Below are 19,536 nucleotides of genomic sequence, written 5' to 3'. Positions count from 1 at the left end.
TGAAAGGAACATGAAAAACACGATTAATTAAGACTATGAAAGATGGAATATGAAAATAAACTTGTACTTAATTACACAAAATGTTTAATCTGAAAGGGTTTCACGAGATTTTTTTAAATAAAAATCTGAAAGAAATATAAAGAACACGATTAATTAAGACTATGAAAGATGAAATATAAAAATAAAATTATACTTAATTACAAAAAGTGTTTAATAATCTGAAAGGGTTTGACGAGATTTTTTTTTATAAAAATCTGAAAGAAATATAAAGAACACGATTAATTAAGACTATGAAAGATGAAATATAAAAATAAAATTATACTTAATTACAAAAAGTGTTTAATAATCTGAAAGGGTTTCACGAGATTTTTTTTTTATAAAAATCTGAAAGAAATATAAAGAACACGATTAATTAAGACTATGAAAGATGGAATATGAAAATAAAATTATACTTAATTATAGAAAGTGTTTAATAATCTGAAAAGGTTTCACGAGATCGGACAATTTCATTTAACAAATGTAGCTAGGAACTTGACGAGGGCAACGCATCGATACGCGAGGAATCGATCGCTAGAAAGCAGTTACTCCGTACGTCATGCAATAAATTGCGCAAAGGGTGGGTTATCCCGCGACGGGGTAACGACTGGGAGAGGCACATGTGGGGCGGGCGAGGCGGGGGGGAACGTCGAGCGAGCGAAACGTCGAAGGTGCACGATCTGGCAGCTGTCCGCAAGGGGGTCTGCGACCCTCGATTCGCTGGTTTTACGACAGAAAGCAGCTGAGCTACCCCATGCGGCCGCCACCGGCATGCATCGTTTTTAGCGCATGTTCCTCGCTTTTGGCGAATCCCGCGTAATCGCATGTCGTATGTATAACATTATGGATCGTACGATCGTATGTCCACCATCCCGGTCCAAAGCAGAAGAAAGGGGAGGGGGTGCAATTTCGGTTCCTTGTGGCGTGGAACTGTGGGAGTAGGAGTCGAATGCTTTCCTTCTCTCTCTCTTTCGCGATTGGAACAATCGTACGTGCGAAGAAACCACCCCTCATGCGTTGCCTCAAAAGGAATTCACGTAGGGGTACGATAAAGTCAAACGACAGCTGATCCTGTGTCCCAAGAATATAAGTCAATAAGTACGTTGAATTCACCGACGCTAATATCGAATCTGAAACAGAGAACGCGACTCGAGAAACGATCGAGGTTTGTGCTTTCACAGAATTTTTTTGTAGTCGTATTCTTATATATATATATCTCTCTTATCTATCTATTATTATATCTTGGAATGTTTACGGAAAATAATCAGGAGGGACTTTTTTTTCTCCGTCTCCTCTCTTTCCACCCTCTCAAAAATCTCGAAGAGATGGGGGCTTCAATAACTAAATAAAACAATATTATAATAATGTAATAAAATAACTAATTATTTAATAAACAATTATTTCTAATCCTTAGCGATAAATGATAACCAGGAACAAAAAAACTACTAATTCTTTTAGGAAATAGAATAGATGATTCCTTTTCAAATTCCTTTTTCGCTTCACAGAAAGACATCGATCTTATTAATATATTTTCATTAAAATTCTTTTACGTAATGTGTAAAAATTCTTTTATACGTAACATGTAATGTATACTTATAGGGAATTTCCATTATTCCAATTATATATTTAATGATTCTATTCTCGCATCTTGTGAGGCGACCAGGGAATGTCCTAATGCTATAAATCCGCGACAAATAGTATCGAACAGCTATAATTTGAATAGAAAGCGCTTCTCTTTTCCTATTGATGTCTCGAAAATCCCTGACATATACTTATACCCATTTTCCACCTCGAGAAAAATCTAGACCTCATGTAGTCGTATAGAAAACACGATGAAAGACGATGTGAACATGCACGCGCGCCCGCGAGGCATCTGCGATATACCTGTGAAAATCCCCCAAGAAAGCGAGGGTGGTTTGACGATCAGGTGAAGCATTGTCATTCGAAAGAATGAAAAAAAGAGCGGACCCAACATTTTTCAAATTTCTACCTGCCTCTTCTAAGTTTTGACCGCAAGAAACGCGTGTATGTGTTAGAAACGGAAGACCATCCCTTTAACAATGCGTGAGATAAGCTGGAAGCCTGTGTGAATCTTGAAGATGAATCTTCAGTTAGGACATCTAAGGTTATGCCAGGTCCCAGAACTTTATTAGTTTAAACTTCAAAAGTAACAATAATACACTGAAGGTCAAGCAGTTAATTGTAAAAAATTGCCTGTGAAATTTGGACATATTTTTGAGAAGTTATTTTTGAGATCCCCTGGATGTCCGAAAATAATTTTTATCCTTTATCAGAATTGTTTTTCGGAAGATTCAAAAGAGTCACGTGTCTGTCTTTAATTTTGACAGCAGTGTCAAAATTAATAAAACAAATATTAACAAAATTAATAAAACAAATATTAACAAACATCTAATTATGAAATTAGAGATTATATTGAATAAATTGTGAAGTCTTTCGACAAAAGAACTTCTATAAAAAGATGTATGACAATTTTTTTATCTCATACATTGTTTCGCTGGAAATAATCAGAACTTAAATTTTCTTCGTAAAATTTTATTGCTCAGTTTTCATGCATCATTGTTACATTGATTGATTTTCATTGATGTGCATTACCGCTACACTTTGTTCGTGCTATCTATATAATTTCTATTTTGCATGATTACATTTTAACTGAGTTATTACTGTAAAGGCAGCATCTGTGTTTATGTATTTATGCTTAATATATCTTATGTTTCAAATCGTCTACGATGCATTAATTTTTAATATCGAGCATGAGATTTAATGCAGTATTTTTCTTAAGATTGTGATAGCTGCATAGAAATTTAAGCTGAAATATCTGAATATTTCGACATGAAAACAAATCTATTCAGTCTATTGATTAGAAATTCAGACGAAAGTAATTGAATATGAATTGGCTAGAAATTCAGACAGATGTTTGAATGTTTGGGCTCTGAAATAAAAAATATTCAAACAATTGACTAGGAATTTTTATAATGTATCTGAATATTAAGCACTGAGATCAGAAATAATCAGATTACTAGCAACAAATTTAGACAATTATGTGTCTGTAATAAAACTGCAGATATTTTTAGCTGAATCTTCAGTCAGTTATTTTCTTGAAATGTCTTTGTTCCTAAAATATCTCTTCTTTAATCGGTTTATTGTAATTTAAGCTCTATTGATTAATAATAATTATATTGTATTAATAATATTGATTCGATTTATGCAGATTACTCGAGTATTTTCTTATATTTTCTTCAAAAATAATTGAATTATTTGTTTTATGTATGTAAACGAAAAGTACTTCAGTCACGCATAAGATAGCCATTTCTGGGGTACCGTTTTCCCTTTTATCGGCATAACGAAGGATTTCTCCAACGAAGGTCTCCAAGTTCCAAGATGGATCTCATTTTTCATGAACCTTTCATTCTTTTCTCTCTTTTATTAAAAAAAGTAAAAATTAACATATGTTCTCTTATAAAACATACCGTCATCTTTGTTGATTTCTTACGACTGTACATAATCGAAATAACGTTTTCACAAAAATTCTTCAAAAATACATGCTAAATTTTATTTCTACAAATATTTTCTATATTAGATGACGTGTAAAATTATAAATGAAAAATTCCTGCAGATTTTAATTATAGATCGTTAATTACAGATCGTTAATTATAGATCATCTAAAGGGCTTATCTTTACATATATTATCCGAACAAATCAAGTTTCGATCTTGAAGACGTTCAATCTTACTTGAAAATCCCGAGCAATAATGCGCGATGTCAATAAACTCAATATCAAAGTGTCGACGCCCCCCTTTCGCACGAGAAAATAAGACCTATGCGAGAGCCCTCGGGGAACGAGGGCGAGCGATCAACGAGGATCAAATCCAACGTATACACGTGGACGACGTACGTGCACATATGTGCACTTGCGCGTAGAAATTCATACATACGAGAAAAGCATGCAAAGGCCCCCCCACAGCGGTCGATCGCCCTAAGTTGCCGCTCTCGCCCTTCTCACCCTTAAGTTTTTCTTTTACGCGGGCCCTTTCACGGCCTGTCATTGGTCACCTCCCTACCATTGCCTCGTATCCGCCGTATATAACTCGTGTTTTGGCGCGCGGGACTCCAGTCCGAATCCCGCATTCGGAAGATGTGGTGATCCTAGGACCTTTGCCGGTCACAGGGAGCTCGTCTCTGGGCGACAAAATATAGTTCGATAACTGTTAAGGTCTTATCGCGTCATGGACATCCTGCATACGGTTAAACATCCTGCCACGGGTGCACTGATTAGGAGCGCTGGCAGTGACGATACAAATATATGTAATATAGGTGCTCTGGAAAGGTATGCAGATATGGACCGACGCGTTTTGCATAGTGCAGTGTCCTCGCAATATATTGTGAAAGAATAATGTATCCCGATGGCCTGTGACCGTTTGCTAGCGTAGATCTGATTCTGTGTATCTGATTTATAATTAAATTCATTCACAAGTCACGTTTTTGCTGGAAAGTGCCTGTTACAAATTTGTGCCGCCAAGTGAATGTTGTAATCGTCACGATAAATGAACGATCCAATGATAAACTTAAAAATACTTGATGATAAATTAGCGATATTGATATTGCATCCGCGATTTTTTTATTAAAAGTATATGTATACAGGATGTTTCAGTGTAAATGTAGGTAATCTCTCGTGAACATGTAAAAGGACAGAGTAAAAATAATCCCAAAAGTTCCTATAAATTTTTTCTACAATCAAGATATTTGTCTTTAAAGTTAAAATTTGAGAAAAATTTTTTAAATAACTTTTGTACCACTCTGTAGTTTTAATAACTTATAATAATTATTTTTATATTAAGTGAAGATTAAAATAACGTGATAAATTTCTTGATACCGGGAAGCTACCTTTTTTAATTTACAAAACTTTGAAGCCGATAGGTTTCTTTTATATTTTTAAATTTTTTATTTTTTTTCTTCACATCTTTTTCTAAAAAAAGAATATTCTTGTTTCATTTCAAATTAAATATATTTTCGGGAAACACATTTTATCGATAGAAAATAAATTATGATAAATAATGATAATAAAATGATAAAAGATGCGTTGTAAAAAAAAATTTATAGGAACTTATGAAGTTATTTTTTACCTGCTTTACATGTTCACGAAATTTATTTATCGGAAGACCCTGTATAATGAGTATGCTGTGAATCATTATTAAGTTATTTATCTAAAAATATGTTAAATATGTGATTTCAAGTGCAATCGATCCACGGGTATAATTATAATTATATTATGGTTATAATATTCTTAGAGATTGCTGACGATTTAATTGGTACATATTTAATTGAAGCGTTATAACAAGAAAAGTCACGTGTTTAAAGAGCGGTTACCCGGTTCAGGTCGTATGGCATGTTTTCGCGCCGAACGCGTGTTCGTGGGCCACATGGGCCACAGCCTTACATTTTAATACACAGATCAGATGTGTTTTATCTGGAAAAAATAAAAAAGTGGAACAATGATTGAATTTTTTAACGATGGAAAATTAAAGGAATTATTATAATCTCTTATTATCGCGATTAGATGTTATAACTATTGTTATTATGGAATTTATTAATGTTACAAGTTTCTCAAAAAGGAAAAAAAAATATATTTTCATTTCGTAGAAAACATTTTGAAGAGGTAATATTTTTTTTTATTTGTGTAGCATTCATTGTTTAAAAAATATCATACGACAAGACTGACTTTATGGTTTCATTTACACATGATTCTAATTAAATTGCCTTGCACTTGTTTACTTGCAGATTTATAGATGCTCTAACGAAAACGGCATGTCGTTCCGATATGACAAACGCAGACATATTGGACTTTTGCAAGAACCAACTAAGCCCACGTGAACAGCGTAAACACGAGTACGAGTGTGAAAACGAAAATAAAGAGAACGACGCCACCAACAGCTTGTACAACCCTACTCCGCAGAAGGTAATAGGGTTTTTCTAGAAGGAGTTTTCTAGGGGGATTTTTGCATGACGCTTTGTGTTAGTATATTTATTTTATCAAGCAATGAATTTTTAAAGAGCATTTTGTAAACTTTTTAAAAATTTAATAATGATTAATAAAAACTCCTTTAACAAAGTAGACAATTACATTAGAATTTATAACAAAGTATTTAATAAAATGACTATTATATGTTGGATAAAGCTTAAAAATAGAAATAAATTAATTTTAAATGTATATATATTAGAAAAATAGAAATAAATTAATAGAAATAAAAATAGAAATAAATTAATTTTAAATATATATATATATATTAGAGATGTACGAAGATTTGTTAATCGAATCGAATTAAATCAAATTAAATTATAAAAATATGGCTTATAATTATTGTGGGATAAAATTATTTAATTATACATAATTAATATATTAACATATACATATAATTAATATTATATATTAATATATATAATATTGACAATAAAATATTATTAACTATTTATTATTTAATTTATTATTAACTATTTATTATTTAATTCAATTATACATAAAGATAATGAGAGAAAAGACTTTATATGAAAAAGATGACATTTTCATCGTGTGATAATTTTGTTTGATGATTAATTTTGTTATTAATTAATTTCGAGTTAAGATATGTGTATCTATATGTACTTAATATAACTTTGTGTGTATGTATGTTAATATGTAAAATATAATTTATCTATGGTCACAATAATCAAAGCAGTCAGATAAGAAATCATATAAATCGATTTTAAAGCATACTTATGATAGTGATATATGATAGTTAATAGATAGGTAGTTCTCTGGTTTAAACTATACACATTACTTATCGATAAATTGATAAGATATGATATATCTGATTTAAATTATTTATTACTCACCGAAATATCAATGTGATTACTCACCGATTTCTATAACGATATCTAAATTTGAAATAGTTGTACTATAACCATATGATGTGTGTGTGTGGAAACAGAGAGAAAGAGAAAGAGAGAGAGAGGAAGGGAGGGAGAAGGAAGCGCAAGATCGGGCAAGATTTCCACGCACAATTTATACATATTCAATTCAATTCCGGATATTATACGCATTCCGAGATAGATAAAGTCTTTTCCGCGATAAGTCAAATATATAACAAATCCAACTCGCCAACTCCGAGAAGGCACCTGCAGCTGTCTCTTATCATAGAGTGAAGTACATTGATTTTTAATGTCTACGATTTACATGGGTCGATCGCAGATAGCGGTAGCGGGGTTCGCGGCTAATTTTTGTTACAAAAATATTATCTCCCCTCGATATTCTTCCGCTTATTGGTCTCTGATTTATCCATAACACATACAACACCTTGCGCATATCCGGCTATGACCGCCAGTGATTCGATTGGCTACCTGCTGAGCGATCTCTCTCTCTCCCCCCTCCCTCCCTCCCTCCCTCCCTCCCTCTCCTGTTTTTCCTTAATGATCAAAGTCTACGACTTGCGCTACGTTTCCTCCTTTCCACTTTCGTCCGATCGATATCACCGGAAACATCGATTTTTCTGTGAAGAGAGTGCATTACTAACTCGCTTTTAAGTCAGTTATACACGTGTATATAGAAATACCTTGCGTTTTTCGAGAATTTTTTCTTTGAAGTATCTCTGCGAATGTTTTCTCTCTTTTACAATTAAAGTAATTTTATTATTATTTTATTATTAATTATATTCATAAAATTTTTGAAATTGCAATAATCTTGTTATTTATCGTCATAATTTTTTCTCTGTTTTAGGCGTGTAAGAAAATAGTACGCTGTCCTTTGGAGAAGCGCAAGCTCTACAAACACAGTAGCGGTAATCATAGCGGAAGCTCTATCAATAATAAAGACGATGAGCGATACAGATTTCGTATCGCTAGCGATACCTCAGCAGCGCGACGAATGCTATGCAGTCCGCTGCAATCACCACCAGTGCTTCCTAATTCTCGAACTTCTCTGCTGCGTGATCTAAAGACATCGGAGCCAAATTTTCTACGTAGCTTGTCGTCGGGATACGAAAGCATGGATGAGGGACTCGTGAATGAGCTCGTCGACATGGAGACGATGGACGATGAGACGCAATTACCAAGCGATCTCTCCAAGTTATTATCCGGCGACATAGTTGCGGCTGAGACATCGATGGATTGCGACGTCTCGACGACTCCCGAATGGTCCCGGGCCAATCGATCATCTAAAAAATCATCGACCAAAGATTGGTCGATACAGAGGGAAATATACAAACGGGAGATCAATACGAGATCGTCACCGTTACCGAAGTCGCCGTCACTATCGAAGATTCGCACCTGTTTATTTCGCTCGCCGAAGGAAGCTTGCTCGAGGAGACTAATGCGAACGTTCAGTTACGACGAGAATTCCCCGACACGTTTCTGCGTCGAGACTTCGGAGATTTCGCCGCATACCATTAGGTCATCCTATAAGCGACCGCCGGACGAATTGCCGGAGGACGAGATGTCGATGCTGAAGAAGACGCGCAGGTCTAGCTTCCACCTTCATACGACGCCGAGATCGGCGTTCGCGAGTCCCACGATGCGCCCGAAACTCGGCCCGAAACTGCAAAGAAGCCTGTCCGAGACCGAGACGCATACGAACATCAAGTGGGCGGTTCATCGCAGCGTCACCGACACCGATCTCATCGGCGACTTCAGTAAACCATGCATACTGCCAATCACGATGGGCCATCATCCGGATCTCAAGACCATAACGTCCGATACGTTGGCGGCGCTCTTGCGCGGCGAGTTCACCGATCGTATCGGTTCCTACAAGATCATCGATTGCCGGTATCCATACGAGTACGAAGGTGGCCACATCGCGGGATCGCTAAATCTTTACGACAAGGGGCTCATCGCGCAGGTCCTGTTCGATCCATTAACGTCCACTGTTCCCAAAATCCAGACCGATGTCGAGAAGCGCGACATCCTTGTATTCCACTGCGAATTCTCCTGGGAACGCGGACCGAATCTCTCGAGGCTCTTGCGTAGAATGGATCGCGAGTTTAACGAGGAACGCTATCCAGCACTGTTTTATCCGGAGATCTATCTATTGCAAGGGGGTTACGAGAAATTTTATGGCGAGCAGAAGGAGTTCTGTTTGCCGCAGGATTACAAACCGATGAGGCATCCTAATCACGACAGAGAGTTCAGATTCTTTCGCAACAAGAGCAAGAGTTGGCAAGGAGATGGCAAGCCCAAAGGGCCCAATCCGACAACACGAACGCATCTTAAACGTTTAGGCTTTTAGACGGACATTTCTTTATCTAAAGTTTAGGCTAATCTAAAATTTATTATCTTCCATATTCAAAAAAATATCAAGTCGAATCTCACGTTAGACGTTGAACGTTCAAAGATGGTCGGGATGTGTGAAATGCGCGCATCATGCGCGTTGACGAAGTGCAAACAGCGTAAAGAGACTACTCGTCCTCCTGTTATCTTATCTTCGGTCGCTCTTTGCGCTATTAATATGACTAATTCGTGAAGCTCTCTGCGAGTATTTTGTACATAATGTAAATGTCATTCGAGCGTAGATTCTAATCGATCTCGACACTGAGATACATAGTAATTTAGTATTGGTATAGACACTGAGATCGATTTGAATTTATGTATCTATATCGTATTTCTTTGATGCCGACAACGATAGGCTACGATGTTATTTCGTCGCGGCCTGATAGCGCATCGCATCGAGGATTTTGTACATAAAAATTACAAATTTTAGTCAGATCAATATAATTCAGGCCATTCTGTAATTAAGTATGATGGATAATCAAACATTGCAATATATCTTTGCGTATCGACCGGAAGATTAGCAGGGTAATCAAATGGGCGTAATGTCGTGAACATGTTATAAATTTTTTTTTCAAATGTTTATAATAACTTGGAGCGGTCATTTTATTGTGTATATATATGTATATGACATACCACCGCGAGACGTCAACGAGGCTTACTATATATATATCGATCTCTTTCTTTCAGTATTGCTTTGCCAATTTCTTTAAAGCAAGCACTCACGATCGATGCTGTGAATAGCATAAAATACTGCCAATTCATCGTTGCAATTCACGATTATAAAATGTCTTATTAATATACAAGGATTAATTCTTAAATGCTTGCGCATCGGTTTAATATGATTTAATCGATTTTTCTTTCACGAGTGATTTTTTTTTTAAAAGAAAGAAAAGAATGAAGGAGCTAGTCTCAGTACGCTTCAACAAGAGGATTCTTGAATTTTTGTAGGAAATTTAATTTTCTCTTTCTAAAAGAGAAAGAACTACCCGTTACGCAGGTATTTGAGGATTAATCTACATCTACAACATTATTAGCCATTTCAAGTTCTATCGAGTAGAAGTGATTATAAATATTACTAAATGTGCAAATTTTTTGTTGTTACATATTGTAAAAATTATTTTTACGTTACTACATTGATGAATATATAACGCCATGCAATATAAGTACGATGCATTTTCTTATTTTTCCTTGCTTTTTTCATGCTTCTCTTTCATTTCTCGTCTACTTGATTCATCAAACACATAGTGCATCTTTCTTATATATATTCTTTCATTTTGAATATTTCATGATTACATTATGCATATTAGAAAATCCATTTCAATGCGTAAGTTTAAAAATTTATCTGTGATTATATAAAATTTTTACGATTAAAAATTTATTTACGATATCTCAGCCATATATTTGCGTTAGAGATGTAAAAGAAACCGATCGGTGCCACTACGATCGCATTTGCGAATGTTATTTCTCAAAAACAAAACGAAAGCACATGTAATTTATCTTCGAGATCGATTTTTAAGATTCTTAATAAATATAAAATTTCTCGATTGTCAACGATATTGTCAAATACTCAACAAAACATGATGAACGATAAATGCGTTGTCTCGACGAAGACTGACGCGCTTCAAGATTCAAAGTTGCAAAACTGCGAAATTTCCAAATCTTACTCGGAGAAATGTCCACAAAACGAAGAAAATATACAGATTGAGAATGTAGCCGCGATTTACACCGAAATATCGGATGAAGATAACACATCTGAACGAACGTCGTCAGTCGATCTCGAAAATCCCCTCGCGACAGAATCATCCGTTGACTGCGGAAAGAAATTCGCGTATATAGTTGCATTCTTATATAAATTATATTCTCAAAATAATAATCGAGAAAAACATCTGGAAAAGATATCACGAAATAAAAGTATCTTCGAAATAAATTCTTGAATTTTTTTGTGACCAAAATTACAAAGATGGTTTTACCTAAGAAAATATTTAATCGTGATAAAAGATTTTTTGCAAGTGATATAAAGAAATAAAAAATACTTTTTTACCTTTCTTATAAGTAATCTTGGATTAATATTAAAGAGAAAGATTTTATTTAAAATGTATATTTGTTTTTATAAATTTAATAATGCGGCGACACTAAAAAAAACGATTATTTCTCTACATATTTTTGTTATGTAACAATATAAATGTATATAAAAAATATAATCTATTTATTATATTTAATAGTACAAAAAAAAATAATTTTTAATTAATTAGGAGTTAAAATTATTATTCATATACTAGAGAGAAAATATTACAATTTGTGACAGATCTGTTCTTCATGAGCGCGCTCAAAAGCTCTGGTCAGAGATGACGAGTCTTCGGGAAAAACTGAACAAAGAGGTGGCTCTCTGGAAAAAAGAGAGGGAAGAATTTCAGCTTTTACGTGAGAGAAGCGATGCCCTCGCATTCGAAGAGGCAACTGCAGCCGCACGAGCTGCAGCCGCAGCTTATGCCATCGAATCGCCACTTTCGAGTGATTTAAGTAATGAGTGATCGAATGATTTAAGTATAATAATATTGTTGAATTTCGATATATATTTCTGTAGTATTCTGTACTTTTTGTACATTTTTTTTTCTAACAGGAGCGATCAAAAGCATTGCATCCTTTATAGAAACAGACAATTGTTATTTTAATAAACAAAAACATATATTAATATTACCAAATTATATGTTATTACTATTATTTTATTGCTTTAACAACGTAAATATTGAAAATTATAACAATGACAAAAATATTAAATTTTTTATTCTTTAAAATGGCCTCTCTTTGCTTTCAATTTCTATTTCACATATTCTTGGCATTCTTGACAATAGTTTTTTTCGAAGTTGTTACTGATGTTTGATTGCAGCATATTTGTAAATACTCCCACTGATGAATACCATCAAGTTCATCCCACAATAGTTCTACTAGATAATTGAGAAGGCTACTTTAAAGAGTAAAAATTTAATATTTCTGTTATTATTTATTATATCATTTTTCATTTTTATATGAAAGCATAAAAAAACAATAATGAAGTATAAGTTAATAATATTTATACATATATGTTTTTGTTCAAGTAACAACTTTTCTATTTCTATAAATGATGGAATATTTTTACTCGGTACCGCATATTTATTCTAACTTTTGATTGAACTTGTAGATATCGTAGACATCATGTCGGAGCAGGGTATTAGAGAGCTCGCAATACTCGAGTACGAGAAAAATCTCGCCAAGTATCAAAACTCATATTCCTTTGAGCAAGTCGAGCAACGTTACAACTCGTACAGACGGGCGCTTGTCGACGCGTATAAACAGCGGCTATTGGAGGTTGAGCGCCTCTGCGACAAAGAATTGGAGAGCATACGCCAAAATGCGAGTTGCTTGCAACCGTTTAAGGAGATTGCATCGCAATGGTCCATTGACAAGAACGATTGCGGTGACTCGCAGGACATTTGTAACGATCAATCCGACATAGAGCAATCCAAGATTGTCGACGCAGGTGTCAACAATGATCGCCGCGTGTACGGCAAGATTGACAACGAAGTCAATATGGTTCCAGAAATTTTATGCACTCGATTCCACCGAGAAGAAACGACATAATATTCTTGATTAAACGCATTGATTGTCCGTACCTTTGAATTAATCGTTCTTTATATTGACAGATTTATTTTATATTCTTCATATGAGAGAATAAGTTAATCTAGTACTCTTCTTTCTGGAATAAACTGTGGTGACATCATCAGATATCATATTTAATTGACACAATTTAGTTCACGCTTTGGGAGAGCAATTAAATCCTATTCATATATATAACTCAATTTTCATACATTTATATATTGACTAAAATTGTATATTATATATGTATAAGTAGTAAATCATGTGTAGTTTTGAAATTTTTTATTTTATGTTTATTTTTATTGTGAATAACATATTTCATGATTTTTTTTATTTATAATGACATAACATTTAAATTTCATAACACAACGAATAAAAAATAATCTTTTAAAGATCTCTGACCAAAAGATTTCATATTCTTTGCAAATTTACGGAATCAAAACGGTTTAAAAATTTAAGAGAATTGTTCTTCTTTCTCTATCTTAATTTTATCATCGTGATCTGTAAAAATATTTTAATGAAATGTACAAGCAAAAAATTATTATCTAATTAGAAATTAGTAGATTTTCGATATATTACTTACAGCCATTTCTTTCCAACGATGGTTAAATATTTTGTTTAGCGCGAAGACGTATATCTTCTACATAAGATTTAGTTTTGTCCAATAAAATTTTACTCGATTCGATACGTTTTGCTACAGCAGCTAATTGTATCTAATTTAACAATCAGTTTCAATATTTATCAAATAAATTGATAAATCAATTAATTAGTTTCGAAATGAACGAATAAAATATGAAGGATGATTGAAAATAATTCTTATAAGAAAATAAACTCAAAATCTCTCTTACGTCAATTTCTGTAGATTTCTCCGTCTTTATTGACGATTGATTGTCAGCAATTTCGTTGGAGATATTTGCTAAAAATGAAAACGGCTGTTGTGGATTTTCTGTAATTTTACGCAAAGAAGCGTACAGTTCTTCAGGAGACATTCTGTCAATGTCATATGAAAATGTTATCATTCTTTTTAAATTGTGTTCCGTGATATCTTCTTGAGCTGTAGCTTTTTGAATTAATTTACTCGTGATATCTCGTTTTGTACTTTCACTGATAGATAATTTATTGACCATGCTTGGCAGTATTTCAACGGGATCAATTTTTTCATCACGAATAAGCTCGTCTTTTCCGTCAAACGTTTGACAGTTTGCCGATTGTAGAGACGGGAAGAACGTTGACGAGCTAGATCTCGCTTATAATGGACAGAATTTATTCAAAAATTCTTACATATTTTCAAGTGATAAAATTAGCAAGGAACGTAATTGGAACGTAAAAAAAAAAGACACCTTGTTTTCTTCTTTATTTATTGATATATTCCAAAATATTTACTTTCGTTATAATATATGCATCAAATACGAACGTTTTGGATCATTTCTCGATCAATTTTCATCTTACTTGCTAATTTTGCCACTTTATAATCGTTATATTTTGAGCCAATATTTTTATCTTAATTTTATACATTTTTGTTTTATTAATAATTATTCCATATTATTTTCTATTTTGTTTTGCTATTTTTACTATTAAATTTGAATCAATGTATATCAGTTTACCTTTAGAATTCATGTTGTCCAAAAGGGAGATTTCTTAATAAAGATAATGAAATTATGCTCATGTAAAGTTTACAGAAAAAATCAGGAATTGAAAATATCTTCTCTTCAATATATCCTAAATAAATTCTATCAATTTTCCAAACGAATTATGATAGTCGTCACCACTTCAATGTACGTTTTCCTACTTTTGTTTGATCGATTTTATCGTACGCCGAATATAGCATGTTACGCGGTATCAAAGAATTAATTCAAAATACTCTTTCAAATCTGAATCTTAGTATTGATAGAGAGAATTTCAGTATCAATTTTTATTTTTATTTATTATTATAACATGTTCTGCTCTTTATATAACTGTCAAAATCATCAAGTGATGCGGAAAATATGTCAAATGAATGTAAAAACGTATTTACAAAATGATCTTCATTAACTTCATTTAAGCCAAGCCAGTATACATACATTTGAAATGAGAAATGGATAAGCTTATGGAGATCTAGTAACAAACTCGTTAGGCGTCTTAAACATGTATATGTGTGGCTTTTAAGTTATCACTCGCATCATAAGCTGAAGTCACTTATATAAACTTAGAATAGTACACATGTATATAATATATATATATAGTCTACCAACACAATATTTATATAATTGCATAATTACAATTATTTCACAAATATTAAAATTATCATAATTCCTTCGTTTTTCTTTTCTTTCAATATTTTAGAACTAATCTTCTTGAAAAAATTACAAGGATTGATGCAATTAACAACCTTGCATTTTGAAGAACAAAAAGTAAGATTAATCTCGATAATAACAAAAATAAAATTTGAAACAATAAAATTCATCGATAATGAATTATGTAGAATATGGAATTTTACAATTTTTTAGTTATTGCATGTATACTGTGTTATAAACTCTCCTGTATTCGATATAATCCATTACAAAGAAATTGTAAAACTAACTTTCTTACATGTGTATATATAACTCCTATACACACATATTATATATATATATATTTATATATTACTATATATAGTATTATATCACAGAATTTAAAAGTAAATAAGTCTCGCATCTTCGGGATTCTGCTCCGCCGGACAGTATGGGCATTTCAATCTGGAAATAAATTGATTTCTTTTAAAAAGTGACTTTAAATCAGCACTTAAAACACTCCGATGTATTCTAGCCTTGCCGCATATGAAACTTACTTATTCGTATTAGCGAGTTTATTTAACGCGTCTCGGGAAATAACGTGGCCGCAAACCAATTTCATTGGCGGATTATTTTCTGTACTTTGTTGCCTAAGAATGGGACAGGCAAAGACTGAATGATAGCGACTCTGCTTCCCCAAATCTATTTCAATCTATAAACATAGAGAGATCATATAATATATATACACAAAATATCTCTAGTACAATCTTAATTTTAATAATGGATTCTCCGATAAATTTTGAATCTATTTTTCTTTAATATAAATCCTTTATAAATTTATTGACTTAAATCTTTTGCTATCAATGTAACACATATACATATATCATATAGAAAAATAAAATTACTAGTGATAGAGTTAAATATTATTTTATATTTTATGATTTATCAGTTTATTCTGTTAAAAATACTAAAATATAAAAATTATTTATAATCATTAAAAACCACCAGAATACAGTAAAATAAACTTCAAATTAATCAAAGAAATTATCATTAAAATTATGATTGTAAATTGAAGGATGACAATATGTTACGTATGGTACATTATAACGTACAGGCAATTCATCTTTACCACTCCAAATGCCAGTTACTTGTCTTTGCTGCATGACTTGTTTGATGTTTAATAATGCAGGTAATGCAGTGGATCCTGCGTTGATACTGCAATAATTGCACAAATTGCAATGTTTTAAACAGCTCTACAATTTCCTCTTAAGTAAATAAAATATATGTACCAGACAGAAAGTGGGCTCTCAACACTTAAACCTAATAATGTGCATGCTTCCTTGGTGAAAACGTCGTGTATTTCGAGCCATAAAGTCGGATCTAATAAATGACTGTAGGGAGACGATTGGATTCCATGTGGCAAATAAAGTAATGTTCCCATTAAAGACTGTACTTCTTTCTCATAACGTCCAACAAATTGAGTGAGATTTTGACGGGCGTAAAGTATCGCCTCTCTCTGTTTGCTAGGTCCTTGTTGAACTAATCTTATAAAATGTAGTCTGTGTAACTTAAACTCGAGAGAAGAATTCTAAAACAAAATGTACAAAACAAGATTTACATTATTCATATATTAAGAATGTGCAAATAATATGAAATATTTACAAGTCAAAAAATACCTGTTCCAAAAGTGCTTCTCTATGTTTTTTAGCCCAATCTAATGCAGGTTCCAGATCTTTTTGTTTTAAGCAATCTAATATATAATTTAATTCTGTAAATGCTTCCTTTCGACCTTCAGTTTTAATGCCTGCTTCCTGAAAATATCGTCACATTTATAGTCTTGTAGAATTACATAATAAGAATACATAAATATTGAAACTAAGAGAATAATGGAATAGCAATATTGAAAAAGTAAAACCATTATTATTCTAAAAATATAACAAGATACTATATACTACATATTAATTTGTATTATTATAACATATAAATTTATTGTTATATTATAGATAATACATAATATATCAATATTTTTGGATTATAAATATATATTAAACATACATATAAATTTGAACAAAGAAACTTACTGCTGCCAATTCATCTGCAATGTTTAACATCCCTTCGCGATAGAAGTGTTGACAAATTACTTGATTTAGAAGATGAGATTTTTCAGGTCCAGAAAACACATCCTCTCTGCTTGTACTTGCAAAATCAGCAATGAAATTTCTATCTATCGCTTTACCCACTTTTGATACGGTACTATGCAAATCGCGATGATCTGTTGCCAATCTTTGTACAGTGTCGCGTACTTTTGTCATTGCTTGTTTTAACATTTGTACTTGGCCAGCTGTCAATTCTTGATTAGGTGGTGCTAATGAAAAAGAGTCAAACTGTTAGTTTATAATCACACTAAAAAGATATATATATATATACAGAGTGTCCGAAAAATCGCCCACAGTACTTCGGGAAGTGATTCGGGACTTAAAATGAAGGAAAAAAAGATATAAAAGATATAAACATAGGTCCAGATATAAGTCGTTTCTGAGTTGTAGCCATTTTTATGTTAAACAAATCGTAATTTATAGTCTGCTTGGCATCCCTTTTTTAAATTTAATGACATATATATATGTATATCTCAGATACCAAGTGGTATCAGTCCATCCAAACTCGATTTTAGAGTTATTAGTACATTTTGAGGTAGAGACAGTGCATGATCTATCATAAACTAATATAATTACACTAAAGTTATCAAGGTTAATCAGCTCTATGTAGTTAAATCATTTATATATGTATTTATGTAATTGCAAATATAAAAGTCTTTGTTTCTTAAAATTTTGTTTTTTGATTTGTACCATTTTGCATCTGAGTCATTCATATATATATCGATGTATGTGCATGTATATATACATATATAACAAAAATTTATATATAATTTTGATATAATCATTGATATAACATATATTATATTTTATACATAACACAAATATGCATCAATTTTTAAGTAAAATATAAATTCTACAATATTTTCTTTCCTTTGTTTCATAAGAGAGAGAGAGAGACAGATTAAATTTAGTTTAGCTTTATATACCATTTTTTTCAACGATAGAATATATGTTTATACATTTAACATATTTGATATCTTAATACATTTAAAATATTAACATTGTATGTGACATATTAATATTGACAGGAAATAATAACAAAAATAAATATAAAAATAAATACTCTACTTTATACTTGAATCTCATTGGATTGCCTTATGATGTAGACTATATGATAATTTATGTGAAGACATTCAGTAAATAAAGTATGCCATCTCCATCACAGAATTCTGTTTAAGAAGGTTAGCAAACTTCAAAATAAACCCACATACATTAATAAATACATACATACAGCCACATACATTAATAAACAACGATCCATTTATGAAAAAATCAATTTAATCCATCGAGAATTGAAGGATACACGCTGCCCAAGAGTTTCGATCATCAACTCTTTGAAAATTAAGGTAAGTAGCTGGGGAGAGGAAAGAACATCACACAGCGAATCTTTCGACTCCATATTTACCTTCCTCTAGATCTTTTTTCAGGGTTTGAATGTGATTGATCAGGTCGCGTAACACCGCTTCAGCATGTTCATTTATAGCACCGAACTTCGACAAAACCTTGTCCACTTCGCGCTCGACAGCATTGCACGCCTCCATTATTATTGTGTTGTCGCGATTGACATTTGCATCGCATTTGCACAGAGGAGACCGATGTACGGTATATGTCAAAGCTAATATAAATTACGCGAAACGAGTTTCTGTCCGACGTACCGATTGGCTGCACATCCTTCGGAAGAATAGCTGTGATTGGTCCATAGGTGTTTGATTGAACAGAGAGAAGAACGAGAAATATCATGGTCCGCTTTTAGGTTATTCCTGAAAGCGATGCGTCCTCTATAAACATAAAAACGTGAACATGAACTACGAAGCCAGTATCTACGAATGTTTTCAGTGGGTAACATACAATTTCGGGTTGTGTTCATGCTACGTGCACGAAATGTCGACAGCACAAATGTTTTAACGCAAAATGTTTGTATATATTAAATAAACTTCTAATATAAATAAGTTTTGGGTGGTCTCTCTCTCTCCATCTATTAAGTATAATTAGTTATTAAAATATATTACCCGATTTTATTATATATTAATCACACATCATCCATCATCACCATCGACATTAGTACGTAATTTAGTATAATTTTTATCACACTTTTATTACAATTCACGATTTATCATTGAAAATAAATTATAACACAAAAAATATTCTAGT

The 19,536-nt window shown here is 32.6% G+C and overlaps 4 protein-coding genes across 8 annotated transcripts in view; 2 read left to right on the top strand and 2 right to left on the bottom strand.

Moving 5' to 3' along the window:
• Nucleotides 1–10,578, top strand: part of LOC145963182 (uncharacterized) — a 50,409-nt gene extending 39,831 nt beyond the window's left edge. For 3 of the 4 annotated variants that reach the window (XM_083084872.1, XM_083084871.1, XM_083084873.1), the window contains exons 4-5: nt 5,832–6,009; nt 7,804–10,532. In XM_083084872.1, the coding sequence (XP_082940998.1) occupies nt 5,832–6,009; nt 7,804–9,306 (1,681 nt within the window). In that variant the 3' untranslated portion in view covers nt 9,307–10,532. Of the gene's footprint in view, nt 1–4,160; nt 4,381–5,831; nt 6,010–7,803 lie in introns of those variants that run through there. The other variant, XM_083084874.1, reaches the window with a different exon arrangement.
• Nucleotides 10,579–10,630: 52 nt separating this feature from the next.
• LOC145963186 (uncharacterized) lies at nt 10,631–13,263 on the top strand. The gene is made up of 3 exons (XM_083084884.1): nt 10,631–11,175; nt 11,653–11,867; nt 12,526–13,263. Exons 1-3 carry the CDS (start codon nt 10,925–10,927, stop codon nt 12,963–12,965), a joined length of 906 nt encoding a protein of 301 aa, XP_082941010.1. The 5' UTR covers nt 10,631–10,924; the 3' UTR covers nt 12,966–13,263.
• A 282-nt stretch (nt 13,264–13,545) lies between these two features.
• LOC145963189 (uncharacterized) lies at nt 13,546–14,845 on the bottom strand. The gene is made up of 3 exons (XM_083084892.1): nt 14,585–14,845; nt 13,829–14,226; nt 13,546–13,693 (listed from the first exon to the last, which is right to left on the bottom strand). Exons 1-3 carry the CDS (start codon nt 14,595–14,597, stop codon nt 13,586–13,588), a joined length of 519 nt encoding a protein of 172 aa, XP_082941018.1. The 5' UTR covers nt 14,598–14,845; the 3' UTR covers nt 13,546–13,585.
• Nucleotides 14,846–15,478: 633 nt separating this feature from the next.
• Nucleotides 15,479–19,004, bottom strand: Sou (required for meiotic nuclear division 5 protein souji). 2 transcript variants are annotated; one of them, XM_083084882.1, is made up of 7 exons: nt 18,791–19,004; nt 17,311–17,594; nt 16,906–17,040; nt 16,519–16,817; nt 16,342–16,444; nt 15,787–15,941; nt 15,479–15,712 (listed from the first exon to the last, which is right to left on the bottom strand). In XM_083084882.1, exons 1-7 carry the CDS (start codon nt 18,924–18,926, stop codon nt 15,631–15,633), a joined length of 1,194 nt encoding a protein of 397 aa, XP_082941008.1. In that variant the 5' UTR covers nt 18,927–19,004; the 3' UTR covers nt 15,479–15,630. The 2 variants fall into 2 exon arrangements, with proteins under 2 accessions (XP_082941008.1, XP_082941009.1); XM_083084883.1 differs by having other exon boundaries at nt 15,479–15,694.
• Nucleotides 19,005–19,536: the final 532 nt, after the last annotated feature.

Source organism: Camponotus vicinus, unplaced genomic scaffold (genome assembly GCF_025532165.1).
Source record: "Camponotus vicinus isolate PSW18456_S1 unplaced genomic scaffold, iyCamVici1.0 SCAF_12, whole genome shotgun sequence".
Classification (NCBI taxonomy): Eukaryota; Metazoa; Arthropoda; class Insecta; order Hymenoptera; family Formicidae; genus Camponotus; species Camponotus vicinus.
Note: the sequence above shows the minus strand (reverse complement) of the source record. Positions and strands in the feature narration are given on the sequence as shown.

Excerpts from the sequence above, each read along its gene's own strand:
- LOC145963186 (XM_083084884.1), top strand. The coding sequence starts at position 10,925 with ATGATGAACGATAAATGCGTTGTCTCGACGAAGACTGACGCGCTTCAA. Across the intron at positions 11,176-11,652 it reads GACTGCGGAAAGAAATTCGC|ATCTGTTCTTCATGAGCGCG; the intron begins GTATATAGTTGC and ends AATTTGTGACAG. Across the intron at positions 11,868-12,525 it reads GCCACTTTCGAGTGATTTAA|ATATCGTAGACATCATGTCG; the intron begins GTAATGAGTGAT and ends TTGAACTTGTAG.
- LOC145963189 (XM_083084892.1), bottom strand. Across the intron at positions 13,694-13,828 it reads AGAAATCTACAGAAATTGAC|ATACAATTAGCTGCTGTAGC; the intron begins GTAAGAGAGATT and ends TTGTTAAATTAG.
- Sou (XM_083084882.1), bottom strand. The coding sequence starts at position 18,926 with ATGGAGGCGTGCAATGCTGTCGAGCGCGAAGTGGACAAGGTTTTGTCG. Across the intron at positions 16,818-16,905 it reads GAGAAGCACTTTTGGAACAG|AATTCTTCTCTCGAGTTTAA; the intron begins GTATTTTTTGAC and ends ATTTTGTTTTAG. Across the intron at positions 15,942-16,341 it reads GTGGTAAAGATGAATTGCCT|ATTGAAATAGATTTGGGGAA; the intron begins GTACGTTATAAT and ends CTATGTTTATAG.